The 15,858-nt window shown below is 51.5% G+C and overlaps 2 protein-coding genes across 2 annotated transcripts; both read left to right on the top strand.

The window, feature by feature from the left end:
• The first annotated feature begins 31 nt into the window (after window positions 1-31).
• Window positions 32-5,281, top strand: LOC122161266 (platelet glycoprotein V-like). Its single transcript, XM_042820564.1, has 2 exons — window positions 32-673; window positions 2,826-5,281. Exon 2 carries the CDS (start codon window positions 2,852-2,854, stop codon window positions 4,796-4,798), a length of 1,947 nt encoding a protein of 648 aa, XP_042676498.1. The 5' UTR covers window positions 32-673; window positions 2,826-2,851; the 3' UTR covers window positions 4,799-5,281.
• A 7,660-nt stretch (window positions 5,282-12,941) lies between these two features.
• LOC122161435 (leucine-rich repeat-containing protein 15-like) lies at window positions 12,942-15,740 on the top strand. Its single transcript, XM_042820876.1, has 2 exons — window positions 12,942-12,945; window positions 14,030-15,740. The coding sequence occupies exons 1-2, from the start codon at window positions 12,942-12,944 to the stop codon at window positions 15,724-15,726; spliced, it is 1,701 nt and encodes a 566-aa protein (XP_042676810.1). The 3' UTR covers window positions 15,727-15,740.
• Window positions 15,741-15,858: the final 118 nt, after the last annotated feature.

The raw sequence follows: 15,858 nt of genomic DNA, 5'->3' as shown, positions 1-15,858 counted from the left end.
GTGCCAAAGAATGTAGGTTTAACTCCTGCTGATGTCACGAATTTTCCTATTCAGATCCTTCATGTTCTTGAAGCTGGGAGCAGCGCAGTAAGCGTCCACGTGCTGGTGGTGTGTGTGACAGTGCTGCTGCCTGGGTCAGGGTAACATCTCACTTTCACCTGGTGGCTTATGAAAGCCACTTAAAAGCCAGACCTGGGAGGTGAGAGATTCATTCCCACCCTCTATCCAAATGGTCTTTGTGGCCTTTGCAGTGTGAGATGCATTATCTGAAAAAGATTCTTGCATGAATTCTCCTAGTTGTGAGCTGTTGCTGTTGTCACAGTCATCTTCAGAAAAACCATGCTGCAGTGAAGGCATCTTTTCCACCTTGCAGCTCATGCTGTGTTTGAACATTTATTGACAGTGCATGTTATTTCCAGTTAGAAGACAAGGTGTTTCAAATGCTTGGTTAACAAAGGACTTAATTTCAAAAACTTTCAAGTGAAGATTTTGGTAACTTACAGCTTTTCTCTCTTCAGAATCTTTCAGGCTTTAGGTTTTGTTGGTCTGTGAGTGTAGAAGACCCGAAGGAAGAACAGAAGCCCAATGGATCAGCTCCGGTCTGCTTAGCCAAAGCATTCCTCGCATTGCTTTGACTCCAATCCTGTGAAGGTAAAAAAGCAGCCTTGTGAAGGTACATATCAATTGCATTTGATTGTTTGAAATGGCTGCATTTCTTCCTACAGAATTTAATGCATCTGTTTAGTAGACTGCTGTGAAGTGTCTAACAAGTTTGAAAATTCTTTCCAATCCTAATTCATTCAGAAATTCAGATTTCTGACTAACCAAATTTGTATTGTGTTGGTTAAGGTACATGTTGTGCTGTCAGACGTACCTTGTGTTGTTGGATTTGTTGAGACTTCAGATTTTCTCCTGTTTCCTGAATGATCTCAACTTCTCCTTTAGGAGTTTCATACAACCTGTGCAAACTAGTTGCTTCCACAGCTTGTTGTAGGCAAAATCTGCTCTGAAGCTTGAAACGTTCATTTGCTGTTCACAGCAGTTAGCAGATGTGAGTGAAGCATTGTTATCTAGAGGATGCATTTTGCTGTTTCACTTTCCATTTCAAGAGCAGAGTCATGGTGAAGCCTGATTGCCTGCTGTGCTTCTAAGATCCTCTAAAAAGCGGAGAAGTTTCTAAGGCACAGTTCAAAACTGCTTTCTTGCATGTTTCCAAATTAATTTGAGGATAAACAAGAAAGTTAGCAACCATGAATGCAGTTATGAATGATGGCAATTAGGAGGCGAGATAAGATTCCCAGATTGTATGGCAGCTTCTTGTTTGACATAAAGAGAACTTTGGAAGTTTGGTATCTTGAGGCTTTTTTTTCCTGACTTACTGTGTCATTCAAAGAGGTCTGGAAAGCCCAGTGAGAGCGAGCTTTGCAGCACCACGTTGCCGGTTGATAACGCCACGTGCCATTTGCTTTCCTTCTCTAGGAAGAGATGCTAATTTTACCAGCCTTCAGTTCCCCGAACCAAACCAAGAATCTATTTTTTTTAATTCTCCCTGTTAGTTTTTCTTTGACACAGCAGCTGGTTTTGATCGATAGTTTTATGCTCTTGTCATCAGTTCAGGCACAAGAGAAGCACATGAGAATTTGAGACCACTGTCCCCTTTCAGCCCTACTTACTCCTTTTTAAGGGATCAGGTTTGTACCCAGGTCTGTCTGTCGGGTTCGTCTGAGTGAGCTTCATCCCCATCCCTTAAAAAGCAGCAATAAATGTGGGTATGCTGGGATGGTGTTCTCCCATCGTGGTGGTCTTAGTGCTGAAGACTGACATAGTTACAGCAATTCCAGTCCTGTCTGTGGCAATCTCAGCTGCTGCTTCTCCTGTGCTTCAGCCAGTTCCTTGATGTTCAGGTTTCTAATGTACTTGGACTTGTTGATTTCACTAAGGAAGTAAATGTAAACTGTGAAGGGTTTCTGTTTGACTCGGTCTTTCAAATATTATCATTACAGCTACAATGGTTTAATGATTGCTTTCCTGTTCGGGAATTGATGCAACTTTCAGAGTTTTGACTGTGTTTCATGCTGACCTACCTTTATTCATCCAGCTTTCTAGCTGAGGTCATAACACTTCATTCCTTTCCTTTCATCATTTATAATACTTCTGGTAATGTGGAGTACTGTGAAGTTGTTCAAGTGAGACTTGCTGATTATCAGAGGCTTATTGCCGTCCTTTGTTAGATAAGCTCTTGTGTATTTTTTTCAAAAACAGCCTGTTGCTCCATGTGTGTTCTTGAGCTTTTCCAAGCAGCAATCGCTTCCAAGTGCTGAGAAATGGTTTTACAGAGCTGTGCGGTGTGTTGAATTTGACCATATAATATTGCAAGAGTTGTAGGATGCCCTTTTTACCTCCGTTATCTATTTTTGCATGCTGAAACTATACTTTTAGATAACCAACAATAAAAATATTATTGGTGCAGGGCTGTCTGATCTTTTAAGACTTTCTCTGTACAACTTAGCAATGATACCTTTCAGTTCAAATAAATACGTCCTTTGACTATTTAAGCAGTTTCATTGTGATTCTCATATGCTTTAGTCATCCTTGGCTAGTACAAATATTAACAAGGAGTACTTGATTTACAGAAGAGCTTTATCTGTACTTCTCAGTGTAAGCTGAACTCCTTCGAAACATTTGCAGTCAGCAGCAGTAGATTTTGAAGTTGGTTTTCAAGCCAAGAGAAATTTCAGATTTTATGGTGTATTCCTACAGCTTTGTCTGCTATGTTTCTAGCTACCTGTGATCAAATCCTGACACTCTCTCATCTCTTGTAACAGCTGATGTTTCTGGTGCTTCAGCAAGAATGTTGGTGATTCGTTTGTCAGTAGTGATCAAGCTTTTCTTCCAGCTGGAGGCATCTGTTTGTCCTGAGAAATGCGACTGCTCTTTCAAAAATGCGATTCAGTGCTCTGGTCCTCACATAAAAGACCTGGAATCATTAAATCTTCCTTGCAATATGACAAAAATTCACATAACAGACACTAACGTAACGTACGTGCGGGATGTTTTTGCTGGGATGGGAGAACTGCAGCATCTCATCTTGTCTTCAAACAACATCGCTCTGATTTCACCACTGGCATTTAAAGGCTTGAGAAGGCTGAAAGCCCTCAAACTGCTAGATAACAATCTGGTTGAACTTCCTCCAGAAGTGTTCAATGACACAGTACAACTTCAGCAACTGATCATTGAAAATAACAGGCTGAAATCCATCCAAGAGAATCTGTTTGACAGACTAAGCAGTTTGGAGGAGCTTTTCTTGAACAAAAACCAACTCAGAACACTTCCCAGTGGTGTGCTGAAGAAACTTGCCAAACTCAAAGTACTGAATTTGTCAAGAAATTCTTTGGCAGTTCTGCCTAGAAATATATTTAGTGCATTAACTAAGCTTGAGAAGCTGATGTTGTACTTTAACAGGCTCTCTTCAATAGAGTCTGGTATATTTGATAGCCTGAGGGAGCTGCTGGAACTCTTTCTGCATTCCAATGACATTCAGTCTATTGCCCCTGATGTATTTCATCACCTTCATAAACTTAGAAGCCTAACGCTCTCCAGAAACAAGCTTGAGATTTTGCCCCCTGGGCTCTTTCTGCACTTGCGTGATCTGTCTAAACTGACCTTATATGGGAACCCACTGAAGTCTCTTCCAGAAGTGTTGTTTGGAGAAATGAGGAATCTTGGTAGCCTGTGGCTGTATCACACAAAGCTCTCAACGATACCAGATTTTGTATTCAGTAACTTGACAAATTTGGAGCTTCTTGTGCTGAGTTTTAATCCGGAGCTTAGTGTTCTTCCTGAGCATGTGTTCAGCGGTCTGAGAGAACTGCGCGGCCTTTCTCTGCATACAAATAATATTTCCAGTCTGCCAGAGGGCATCTTCCAGAGCCTTCAGAAACTGCAGAACGTTTCCCTTTTCAGTTCCAAGCTTCAAGTTCTCCCAGGAAGCCTCTTCCATAATCTCAAGCACCTCCAGAAAGTTTACCTCAATAGTACTGAGCTGCGGTCTCTTCCTGAAGATCTATTTACCACTTTACCTGAGCTGCAAGAAGTCTACCTTGATGACAACCCTTGGAAATGTGATTGCCAAATTCTTGGCTTCCGAGAGTGGCTCCAGAGGAGCACAGAGGTCGTAAAAGAAGCACAGTCTCTAATGTGTGACAGCCCACTCTCATTAAGGAACATTTCTCTTCTGGCTCTAACAGATCACCATCTGAAGTGCCTGCCAACCACAGCCATTACATACCAGATGTTCAAGTCAACTTATTCCCAGACTTCGACTTCTCTTATGATGGAGCACTTGAAATCATCTTGGGAGACAACTGTACCAGCAGTGTCTGACATAGATACCGGCACACCTACATCGGTTCCAGTTGTAAGAGCAGCTCCAGGTTTTACCTATTCACACATTGAAGATATTGAAGGCTCTGGCTCTCATTTCTTAGATGTTCCAACCCAAACTTCTCCCAACATCATAGAAACCAACAGCGGCAGAAGAACAGTTCTGACTACTCTTGCCCAGTGGGACGAATTACCTGCTTACAGGAGTACCCAGCCCTATTTTAATACCAGAATTGTTTGTTGTCAGCTATTCTTGTGCCTTCACAGTTTGATTTTAGCACTCCAGATTGTCATCATTCTGCTCAGTCTGTATGTGGTGGTTAAAACCAGGCAACTCTTGCACTCCAGACATGTTCCTGCACAGCCTGTAGTTCTCATAAAATTTGTAAAGAAAGGATTAGAAGCGTTGCAATGAAAGCATTTTGGACAGTTGGCTTGGTTCTCCATAGCAGGGACCATGAACACTTTGTCTCTACAGTATAACGAAAATGTGCTTTTATCTACGTTTGCCAAAAGTGACTGCAGTCACTGCACACTGCGATGGCACTTGGTGTGCAAAACACAGATGGGGAGCCGAAAGAAAATCCACGTCCACCTCCACACACAGCTCTGCACTTCAGTCAGTGTGCTGCCGCCTTCCTGCATTGCACTGCTGCCCTGCCCTGGCTGCTGTGCTCACACCACAGCCGTGGATGTGGCCCCTCCATGTGATGGCTTGTGAGAGGGAGCTCTCTGTGGGTGAGGAAAACATGCAGACAGCACAGGGAGGTTTACACGGGAGCACAGCTTTAACTGTTGTTTAAAGGTTGCCTGGAGCACTCCAAATATTATTATGCCTCACATTGCCTGCAGTGTTTTGTGTCCTTATTGAGAAAACAAACAGTATCCTTGGGAGGACATGGTGGAAAATAGCTTTTAAAAAGAGCAGGAGAGGGAAGGGGGAGTGGAAGTGACGGGGGGGAACGGTATGATGCAAGTGTCTTTGTTTTTGCCTTCTATTCTCTGCCCCGGTGCAGGATGTGTGAGGAAGAAGGTAATGTCAACCATACAAAGCTGATACAGTCTTCCTCTATCTTAGAGGAAAGATAGATGCTGGTCTAAACGTACACTTGTGATGAATTCTATTGTTTCTTTTTGAAACTTTGTCACATTCCTGACGCTTCAGCTTTGTAGTAAATGCTTTCATCCCTAAATTTTGTCAGTGATGTTAAAAGCATGGGACAACTTGCCCTGTGTTGCAGTGTGGCTTGAAAGTGGTGTGCCATGCAGATACCCAGGGCTCTGCAGCATTGTGGCTGAGTGTCAGCAGGTGCCACTGCCTGTTTGGAAGCTGACCAGGCAGCTGCTGGCCTTGTCCCCAGTTTCAGCATGGAACTGAGCTGTGCTTCGTTGGAGTTACCAGCATGCAGGTGTGAGAAAGGCAGATTCAGTGTCAGTATACTGTTCTCGTTACCTAGGCTTGCTCCCCAACTTCCAGCCTTTTCAAGCCCCTGATACACAAAGGCAGACTCTAGGTAATAGTGAGACTTTTGGTCTTAGTACTTACAAATATTTTGAGTGAGATGAATATCCTTGTTTGCACGTAGACTCATTTGGGGTGAATACTCCTTTGGTAGCTCTCACTTTTTAGTTTTATCTTAACCGTGTGACTCGTTCTTGAAAGCTCTTCCCTTTTGCTCAGAAGCTGGGACTGGATTAATGAGCCTCTGCGTGTGGCTTCCTGGGTGTGAGACCCAGTGCCCTCAGAGTCCTTTCGGAGCCTGGTTTTTTGAAGCAGGGATACTCCTGGGCAGCCTGAAGAAGGTGCTCAACAGGCCTGAGGTTAAGAACATTGGCATTTGCAGCAAGTTTGTAGCTTGTCCTCTGTTGTATGCAGCTCTAGGCAATGAGAATAAACTGCTTGTAGGCTGTGAAAGAAGGCAGTGGGCCTCTGTAGCATTAAATAACCACCATCTTGCTTGTGAGGTCTACTAAACTTTAGTGAGCCAGGCAGTAGCTAGAGCCATCTCTAAAGGAGGAGCAAGCTGGATGGTATTCATGAACAGAAACACCAGTTTATTGCAGTGTAGCTAAATGACAAGCACAGAAAGAACATGAGTGCTTTACAAGTGGTGGCTCTGGGTTATTGTCAGCGCTTGCGAGGAGGCACTTAGCACAAATTTAGTTCTTGTTGGACAATTGTACTGACCACTCAGTGCCTGCCAGCCACAGGGCTGTCATGTAAGTGCCACGCACACATCTGTGTACAGCAGGCAGGGGTGAGTAGGTGAGTGAGGACACTGTATGGCTGCACTGGTCCTTGCCTCCCTTGGTGCGGCTCTGAGGAAAGGGGCTCACGCTTGAATGCACGCTGATTCCTAAGAAAGCAACAGTCTGGTTGGCATATAGCAGTAGTATTGACTTCCAGCTGGCTCTCTGCATGTCCGATCTGGTGTGCGGGCTGGGTGCAGAGCAGCAGGTAAATAGCAGCTGCTGTCTATTGAACCTTCCATTGGCTGTCCCAGCCCAAAACCAGGCCAGCTCTGCCTTGGCGTGTCTCCCGTGGCTCACTAGCTGCAATTGCTGCACTCTGGCACGTGGGGGCTTTGGCACATTGCTGCATACAGTGAGGCACAAGGAGGACGGTGATCTGTCTCTGCATGCTGTCATCGGGCTTTCCCCACTCCTGAGCCAGACTGGGGAAGTGAAGTCAGCAGACAACAAAGGGCTGGAGCAATGGGGTGTTTCATAGAGTCTTCCTTTCTTCCCTCTGATGGAGATGTCATGTTTTGTTCTGCCTCTGATTCATTGCTTGTTGCCCAGCATAGCTCAGTCCTTTCTGGAAATCTCCAGCCCGGAAAATCAGAGGAAATCCTTACTTAGATCCCACCTCTGTTCACCCTGGGGAAGGGGTTCTCCAGCTCAGCGTCACACAGATGCAGCAGGTGGCAGGCAGCAACAAGGGCTACTTGGGAAAAACACGACAAGCCTTCCCAGCAGTGAGGGCTCCTCAGGAAAAGCACATGGCAAGGTTTTCCCCAGCCCTGCTGCTTTTTCCTCACGTCCCATCTAAACCTCCCCTGGGAGATGGTGGGGTGGCTGATCACATCCTGGACTGGGAGTAGGTGCAAGCCACGTCTGCCTGCATTCTGCTTTTTCCTCCTGCTGGGTCCCTGCCTGCGCTTTGCAAGCCACCAACCCTGTGTGCTGCGCCTGTGTCCCTTAGTGTCCTCTGCTCTTCTCACCTCACCTCTGAGATAGCAGCTGTTTGAGGACCTTTGTTACCACCTGCAGTGGTGACTGATGAGTCTCACTGTATGCAGCTTGTTTGGAAGCTTGACGCATTACCATCATCACTGCTAACTTGGAGCACAGTTGTAACTCTCATCCCAGCCCTCTGGCACCCTCAGGAGCTGCATCTCACATCCTGCTCCTCCCTGTCCCAGGGGCAAGGAGCAACTGGGTGGCAGCAAATGTGCTGTGAGGCTTTGACCACAGGACCTCCAGCAGAGTGCTCTGGTGTGGGAACTGGCTGAGAGGCAGAAGCATGGGATCCTCTTGATGATGTTATGGGAGTTGCCTGAGTTTCTCCCCCTGCCCAGGGACAGAACATCTCACCCGGGGCAGCTGATTCAGCAGCTGTGCTATCAGCATGCAGCATTTCCTAGGGATTTCAGAACTGTCTCAATTTTCTCAATCAAAACCTGAATTTGCATCCCTTGCTGGGTGTTCCTGAGCAGATGAGCCTTCACACAGCCTCACTGTGGGATGCACTGCCACAGCCCTGCTTTGCTGCAGAGAAGGGTCATCTCAGCTGCACCTGGGGATGCTGGCACCAGGTTGGGCCCCCCTTGAGCAATTGCTGCTGAAGGATCCTTGTGTTTTGTGCCTTTGTTTCTCTCAGAAGATAAGAGCCTGGAGCCAGGGAGTAGCTCCACAGCCTTCTTCCCAGGTTGGGTTGGGGAAGGGGCTGGTGCAGAATGAGCTTTCCCCTCAGCCCTGCTCCAGCCTGTCCTGCCCCAGCTTGCAGCACCCGCACCCCACTCGGACAAGTTCTTTCCGCTTTGGTTGTTGCTGCTCACAGAGGATTTGGCTGCAGTCCCTGCATTCCTTCCAGGCTAGCACTGCCCTGGGCCCAGGCCAAGCCCTGCTGCTATCACTCAGAGCAGCCGGGAGCAGTGGTGTGCATCTCTACCAGCTCAGCCAGCCCCACTGGAGTTTGTATGCAGAAATGTTGGCTTTGAGTCCTGCTCAGGGGGCAGCCCTTCTGTGTACTGTCCTGGAGGGATCTGTTTCCTGGCTATACCCTCCCTGCAGTGCCCATGAGTTCTCTGGAGGCAGGATCCCAACTCCTGGGGCAGATGCAGATAAGCTGTCCATAGCTGTGAGCAGCCCTGCCCCTCCAAGCTCAAGCTGAACTGGTTGTGGGGCCTGAGTGCCTGGCCCTGGGTAGGAGCTCTCACAAAGGGCAGGTGGGGGTTAGGGAGAGGGCTGCAGGTGCCTCTCAAATGGGAGGCCACTCCTTGCCACACTCCAGCCTATATATCCTGCTGCTCAGCCCTCAGTATCAGAATGACTTGGGTTGGAAGAGACCTTCAAGCCCACCCAGCCCCAACCACCACCATGGGCTGCTTGTCCCACCCACCCTGGCCTCAGGCAGCTCCAGGGATGGAGCACCAACAGCCTCGCCACCCTCTGAGTAATGAATTTCTTCCTAGTATTTAATCTAAATCTCCCCTCTTTTAGTTAAAAAAAAAAAAAAAAAAAACAAAAAACTAAAACATTCCGTCTTGTCCAGTCACTTTCAAAAGTGTAATAAGTTGATTCCCTTCCTGCTTACAAGCTCCTCTCAGGTATTAGAAGGCTGTAGTGAGATCTCCCTGTAGCCTTCTCTCCCAAGCTGAACCTTCCTAGCTCCCTCCTCCTCCCTGCATAGAGGAAGATGCTCCAGCCTTTTGGTCATTTTCACAGCCCTCCTCTGGCTCCCTCTGGATGGCATTCCTCCCTTCTTCTGTGTCAGCTGCACCACTCAGCTTGGTACCATCAACAAACTGGCTAAGGATACACTCAGTCCCCCAGTCCAGGTCTTTGAAGAGCACCAGACCCAAGACAGATCAGGGGAGGATATTTTCTCTTTTTTTTAGACATTTAAAAAAACTAATTCTTTTAGATACCAATTATTTTTCAATGATACTGTGCAAAAGACACAGGCAGGAGAGAGATGACGGTTGCAACATATGTTCTTTCTCCAGTATCATCTGCAAGACATCATCCACCTGATTCAACTCCAAGAGGATATGCTGGAGTTCCAGGTTGGGGATGATGAGTGAGATAAGCTGGCTCACATTCGTGCACAGGTTTTTGATTTTCTCTGTAATGCTATTTGTATCTCCTTTTGGGCCCCTGCCAGAATCCTATGCCTCCCAGAGCAACTGTAAGTCTCTATGTCCTGGAGTCCATCTGTAACGCTATAACGGGATGGAAAGTACCACAGTAAGAGCAGAGCAGGAAAGTCTTCAGCTACAGCAAATGAGAACATGCCCAAACACAACAGACACAGAACCAAAGGAAAAGAACTGCTTACCTCTGGAAAGCATCAGGTAGGCAGGAATCCCAAGTAAGAGACACTCTCACCTCCACTGCCAACCCTTAAATGAGGTCTGGGAAGGGGTGCATCCTGGCTCCTCCCCTTCCATCATTCAGGTACATTGCATGCACCTGACCTCCCTGGGTTGGCCCTGCCTTCCCACCAGGTGCTCAATCAGTGCTTCAGGCCATGACTCCGCATTTCCACTACACCATCAGTTTAGCTTTCTCCTCTGTGGACTTTCACAGCTTTACTTTCAGCTCCTGCAGCTTAACTTGGCAATAACCTGTGTGGTTTTTGTGCCAGCACCTCCTGTTCTTGATGGCTTTTCAAAAACTGTTTTCAGGCAACAGCGCTAATGCCCAGTTTCTTCCACCTTGCACCCAAAAAATCTCAGTCTGCAGAAATATTCTTCATCCCCACTGCTCTTCTCCTGCTCCTTTATATCAACCTGCTCCTGTGTGTTGAGGACCTGCAGTTCTCTGCCTCAAGAGAACATCCCTCCTGGCATGATGCACTGTCAGCAGGGCTGCTGTCTGAATAGGACAAGAGGAAATGGTTTCAAACTAAAGGAGGGGAGGTTTTGACTAGATGTAAGGAAGAAGCTGTTCACACTAAGGGTGGTGAGGCACTGGCACAGGTTGCCCAAAAAGGTTGCCCCAACCATGGAGACACCCAAGGTCAGGCTGGACGGGGCTCTGAGCACCTGATGGAGCTGTAAGAGTCCCTGTTCAGTGCAGGGGGTTGAACCAGATGGCACTTAAGAATCCTTTCTAACTCAAATAGTTCTATGATTCTGTGATCTCTGCTTCTCTCCACCCTGCTCACCCTTCCTTCACACAGCTGGGTTTGGCCCCACTCCAAGCCCCTGTGAGAAATGGGTGCTTCTCAGAGCAGGGAGGGCAGTTTGCAGGAGTCAAAAATACCTGGGGTTGTCCCAGACCTGCACTGTAGAGAGCAGGGAGTGTGAGGGTGTCCACTCCCTCCACCAAATGCACCTCAGAGCAGGAGGTTCCTATAGGTTCTGCTTGTCAGGAGCACATCCCTGCATCCCTCTGCAGCCCAGGGGGACCCCAGGGCAGGGGGGGCACAGTGGTGGGGCTGCCAGTGCTGTGTGGGTGAGCGCGGTGCACTCAGCTGGTAGGGAGATGAGTAATGCTCTCCTCCGGCCAAGCCCACAAGCTGCTAAGTTTAGCAGTGATTTGTGTTTTTCCAAGCTGTCTCGAGTCCCTTGGTGATTCAGAGCCACCCAGCTTTGCTACCCCAGCTGTGTGAATGTGTTGGGATGGGGCCAGCACGGATGCAGCCGGGACTGTCCCAGTTCTGGACCGTGAGGCAAAACATGGTGACACCACATCACTGGGACTTGGGGGTGCCAGGGTGCGAGCGCCCCTTCCCTTCCTGTCTCTGCTCCTCTCCCTTGCCTGTAGTCAGGGAGTGCACAGTGATGCCAGCCCCTGCCCATGCTGTCCCTGCAGGAATGCCCTAGGGCTGGTCCCTGTGCACCATGCCCTGCAGCACCCTTCCTGCCAAAACGGTTTGGGGGGTGCAGTCACATTCTGCCCCAGCCCCATGTGCTGCATCTGCCCCTGCTGGGACCACGCTGCTTGGAAGATGCTGAGTGTGACATTCCTCTGTCGGCCCGGGTCTGGAGTGGTGCTTTTCCAGCCACACTGGGTTTTGATTTCTATGTGCCTCACTGAAAGCCGTGTGCCTGGAGGGTGACTCAGAGTGGGCAGCAGCCCAGCAGTGCTGGCAGTGGGCAGCCAGATCTGGCAGACAAGGGCTGATAAGGGCCGGCCAGTCCCACTCAGTACCAGGGTGCAGGGCAGTTCCCAGCCGCTGCCTGACCTCCCAGTGCATCACTCATGGAAGCAGGGAGTCTATTTTGGGAATGGCATCACTGGGAAAAACTGCTGCATCAACAGCATGTGAAGTAAAGCAGTTGCGGACAGTGTTTTCAAAATGCCTGTTTTCCATCCCAGCTTTTCTCCTGGGCATGGGCAGCCAAGCAGCAGAGGATGCTGTGAGGGTAGATTGTGGCTGGGTGCTTCCCTGGCATGGAGGGGACCCGCACTCCCCAAAACGTCCCACAGCAGCCAGGCCCCAACCTCATCCCCCTGGGAACACCCTCTAGATGTGATGTGGCAGTAGCTGCTGGAAAGGTCTCGCTCCCACGCTCTTCTCATGGTCCAAGTCAAGCTGCAAACTGCCCTCTCCATCTCTGCAGCCTGCAGGGTCCCCTTCCCCTGCGTGCCACCAGCCCTGCCAGCGTGGCATGCTGCACAGAGTGGCAGAGAACAAGTGATGCTGCACCCAGCACCCGTGCTGTGCTAAGGAGTGTGTTCAGAGGCAACACTGTGCTGTTCCCATCTCAGGCAGCTCATTAGGGTGTCTGGGACCTGAGCTGCTGCGGAAATGTGGGTGGGCTGAGACGGGATTAGAGGCAGCTGGGAAGTCCCGCTGCCCCGTGGTTAGCACAGGGCTGCTGCTGGCTCAGAACAAGGCTCCATATGTGTTGGTTTTCCCATGGTCGTATCTCCTAAACCTCTGCTTGTGGCTGCTGCTGGACCAGGCTGCCTGGGAGAGGTGGGCATGAGGCAACCAGGCTGGTGGTGGGGCCAAAGGAAAAGTAGAGCTGGTGCCCCAAGGAGTCACGATCCCTGGCTGCGTGCTGGGGGCTGCAGGGCTGAGCTGCACGCAGCGTGCTGGCTGACGTGCACAGCGTGTTCTCAGGGCCGACTGCTTGTCTTCAATCGAGAGGGTTCACAAGCAAGAAACCAGCCACTCCATCTCCCAGTCAATCACTCTGTTTGCTGAGGAAGTGCGAGCTGGAAGCCGCTCTGCTGCAGTGATTTCCGTAACCCCGCCGCTGCCCCTGTGCTGATTCATTGATTTGGACGGGTTATATACTGGGAGGGGAAGTGTGAACCGCACTCGGCGCTCCTGCCAGCACGGAGCTGTGCTCGCTCAGCGCTCACGGCTGCAGGACATGGGTAAGTCTCCCTTCTGCTGTAACCTCCCCATCCCCAACGCGGCCCTCAGGCCCCTGGGAGCCCCCAGAACATCACCGCGGGGTGGGAGCATGGCTGGCTGGTGTGCACACTGAGCACCTTTTGGTGAGTTGGAGGTATTTATCCTACAAGGGTTCAACAAACTGAGTTAGGGGGGCAAAGTTTCTTAAACGATAACCCATAAAGAATGTGAAAGGAGGGGCAGAAATTTAGGGGGGCTGAGGTTAGAATCACTCGGATGCTGAGGGGTTGGGTGTTCAACCCCTTGGTCTGCAAGCTTTTGTCCCTTAAAAGAGAAAGGGAGGTAAATTGCTTTCAGCTGTCTTTCCTGAACTGCCCTCCAGTTGGATGCTCCACGAGCTCACTTACAGGGAGTGACATGAGCTGTGCTTTTGATGTGCAAAGCATTTGGTGGAGTTTATAAGCTGCTTGCTATAAACAAAACTGTTCTGGGATGCAGATTGTTTCCATATGTGAGCCATAAGCCGTGCTGGTTGCAGAGGGCTCCTCCCTCCCCTCCAGCAACAGGCGCTTCCCTGCGCTCTGTGAGCTCCCAGCCGTGCCTGGCTGAGCCCTGCTTTGTGCCTGGGAAGCGCAGGTTTCCTCCTGCCATGTGCCACTGGGAGCTGCCAGCCAGGCACAGACTGCTGCTGTACCTATGGGTGGGCTTCCAGAGCAGGATGGAGAGGAGAATGTCCTTGGTATGTGCAGATAGATGATGGCATAGCAAAGCACTTTTCCTCCGGTAGCTCCTGTGGCAGCCCTGGGCTCTTCTGGTGCTGGTGACTGCTGGTTTGGGGCTCTCCACCTTTTGGGGATGCTGGCAGGCTAGCAGCACCAAGACCAGCTCACCAAGCTCACTGCAAAACAGGAAACCACACTCCCAGCTGCTGGAGGAGCGGGGCACGCCAGGGATGCCACTAATAGCTGTGGTGTGACAGCGAGACGCCGCAGCCGGCTCTGCCCTGCCTGGCCCAGAACTCCTGGGGAGGAGTGTGTCCAGCCCTGGGAAGGCAGCACCCATCCCGAGGTGGGCGGTGAGCCTCCTACTTTCTTTTCTCCGCAGGCCCCATGGAGCAGGGAGGTTGGTGGCTGCTGCTGCTGCTGCTGGGCTTCCACCCCGTCCGCGGGCAGTGCCCGGAGCAGTGCCAGTGCGTCCGCACTGCCCAGGTGGAGTGCTCTGGCGCCGGCATCACCGCTGTCCCCAGCCCCATCCCCGCCAATGCGGTGACCCTGCAGATCGTCAACACGCGCATCACCGAGCTGGGCGAGGCATCCTTCGGCAACGCCTCCCTGCTCATCGGGCTGCGCATCGAGAAGAACGACCTGCGGCACGTCAGCCCCGACGCCTTCCAGCACCTGCCCGACCTGCGCTACCTCAGCCTGGCCAGCAACAAGCTGCAGGAGCTCCCGGTGCAGGTCTTTCAGCCCCTGGGCAAGCTGGAGTCACTGCTCCTCTCCAGCAACCAGCTGCTCCGCGTGGAGCCCGACCACTTCGCTCACCTGAGCAACCTGAAGGAGCTGCAGCTGCACGGGAACAATCTCCGGGAGCTGACGGAGGGGCTGTTCGACCAGCTCGCCAGCCTCACCAAGCTCAACCTGGCCCGCAACAACCTCGACCGCCTGCCGCCCCGCGCCTTTGAGCGGCTGCCCCAGCTGCAGGTGCTGCGGCTCTATGAGAACCGGCTGCGGCACATCCCGGTGGGCGCCTTTGATGCGCTGCCCGAGCTGCAGGAGCTGGGCCTGCACCAGAACCAGCTGGAGACGCTGTCCCCGGAGCTCTTCGTGCACAACGGGAACCTGCAGAAGCTCTACCTCTCCAACAACCTCCTCACTGCCCTGCCCGCCGGCATCTTCCTGCCGCTGCGTGCCCTCTCCAAGATCACCCTGCACGTCAACCGCCTGCACGACATCTCCCCGGCCGCCTTCGGCCCCATGCCCAACCTGCGGGAGCTGTGGCTCTATGAGAACGAGCTGGCCGCTCTCCCCGCCGCAGTCTTCAGCAATCTCACCCAGCTGCAACTCCTGGTGCTCAGCAAGAACCAGCTCCGATCGCTGGCTCCGGGGGCTTTCCGTGGGTTGGGTGAGCTGCTCGAGCTCTCGCTGCACTCCAACGCCCTGCGCCGGCTGGATGCTGGGGTGCTGGGGGGAATGCCCAAGCTGCAGAACATCTCCCTGCAGAACAACCGCCTGCAGACGCTGCCCCGCGGCCTCTTCGCTGCCACTCCGAGGCTGCAGCACATCCAGCTGCACGCCAACACTTTGGAGAGCCTGCCCGCAGGCATCTTCTCCCCGCTGTCTGCCGTGCGGGAGGTGAAGCTGCACAACAACTCGTGGCGTTGTGATCAGGCCATCCTGCCCCTGCGTGCCTGGCTGGAGGCGAACCCCAGCAAGGTGGGTGAGACCCCCCCCGTGTGCGCCCAGCCGGCCCCGCTGCGGGGAACACCCATTGCCGAGCTGCAGCAGGACCAGCTACCCACTGCCCGGCCCAGCAGCCCGCTGCCTGCCCGCCCCTCCCAGGAAGCGTTGCCGTCGGGGTCCCCCACCACGCTGCCGGCCACCCCTGTGTCTCGGGAGGAGGAAGAGGAGGTGGAAGGCAGGGGGTGGTGGGGGCTGACGCGCACGCAGAGCGCGGTGGTTGGGGCCGTCATCGTGCTGGTGTGCGTGGCCCTGCTCTGTGCCCTCGTGGCACTGGTGGTGTACGGCTGCAGAAAGAAGAGCCATGTGGTGCTGATGAGGATGAAAGCACCCAATGAAGCCTGATCCTCCATGAGCCCCGGGGGCAGTAGTGACCCAGAGCTGGATGGACAGCATCACACCATGTGCCAAGTCTCCTGTGCTGCTCTGCTTCACCGTGCCCCTGCTCTGCAAACAGGGTGTCAACTATGGATGCCC

Source organism: Centrocercus urophasianus, unplaced genomic scaffold (genome assembly GCF_019232065.1).
Source record: "Centrocercus urophasianus isolate 14NV4802_14NV808 unplaced genomic scaffold, USGS_Curo_1.0 seq_19, whole genome shotgun sequence".
NCBI classification, from domain to species: Eukaryota; Metazoa; Chordata; class Aves; order Galliformes; family Phasianidae; genus Centrocercus; species Centrocercus urophasianus.
The sequence above is the reverse complement of the archived record's forward strand: the minus strand, read 5'-3'. Positions and strand labels throughout refer to the sequence as shown.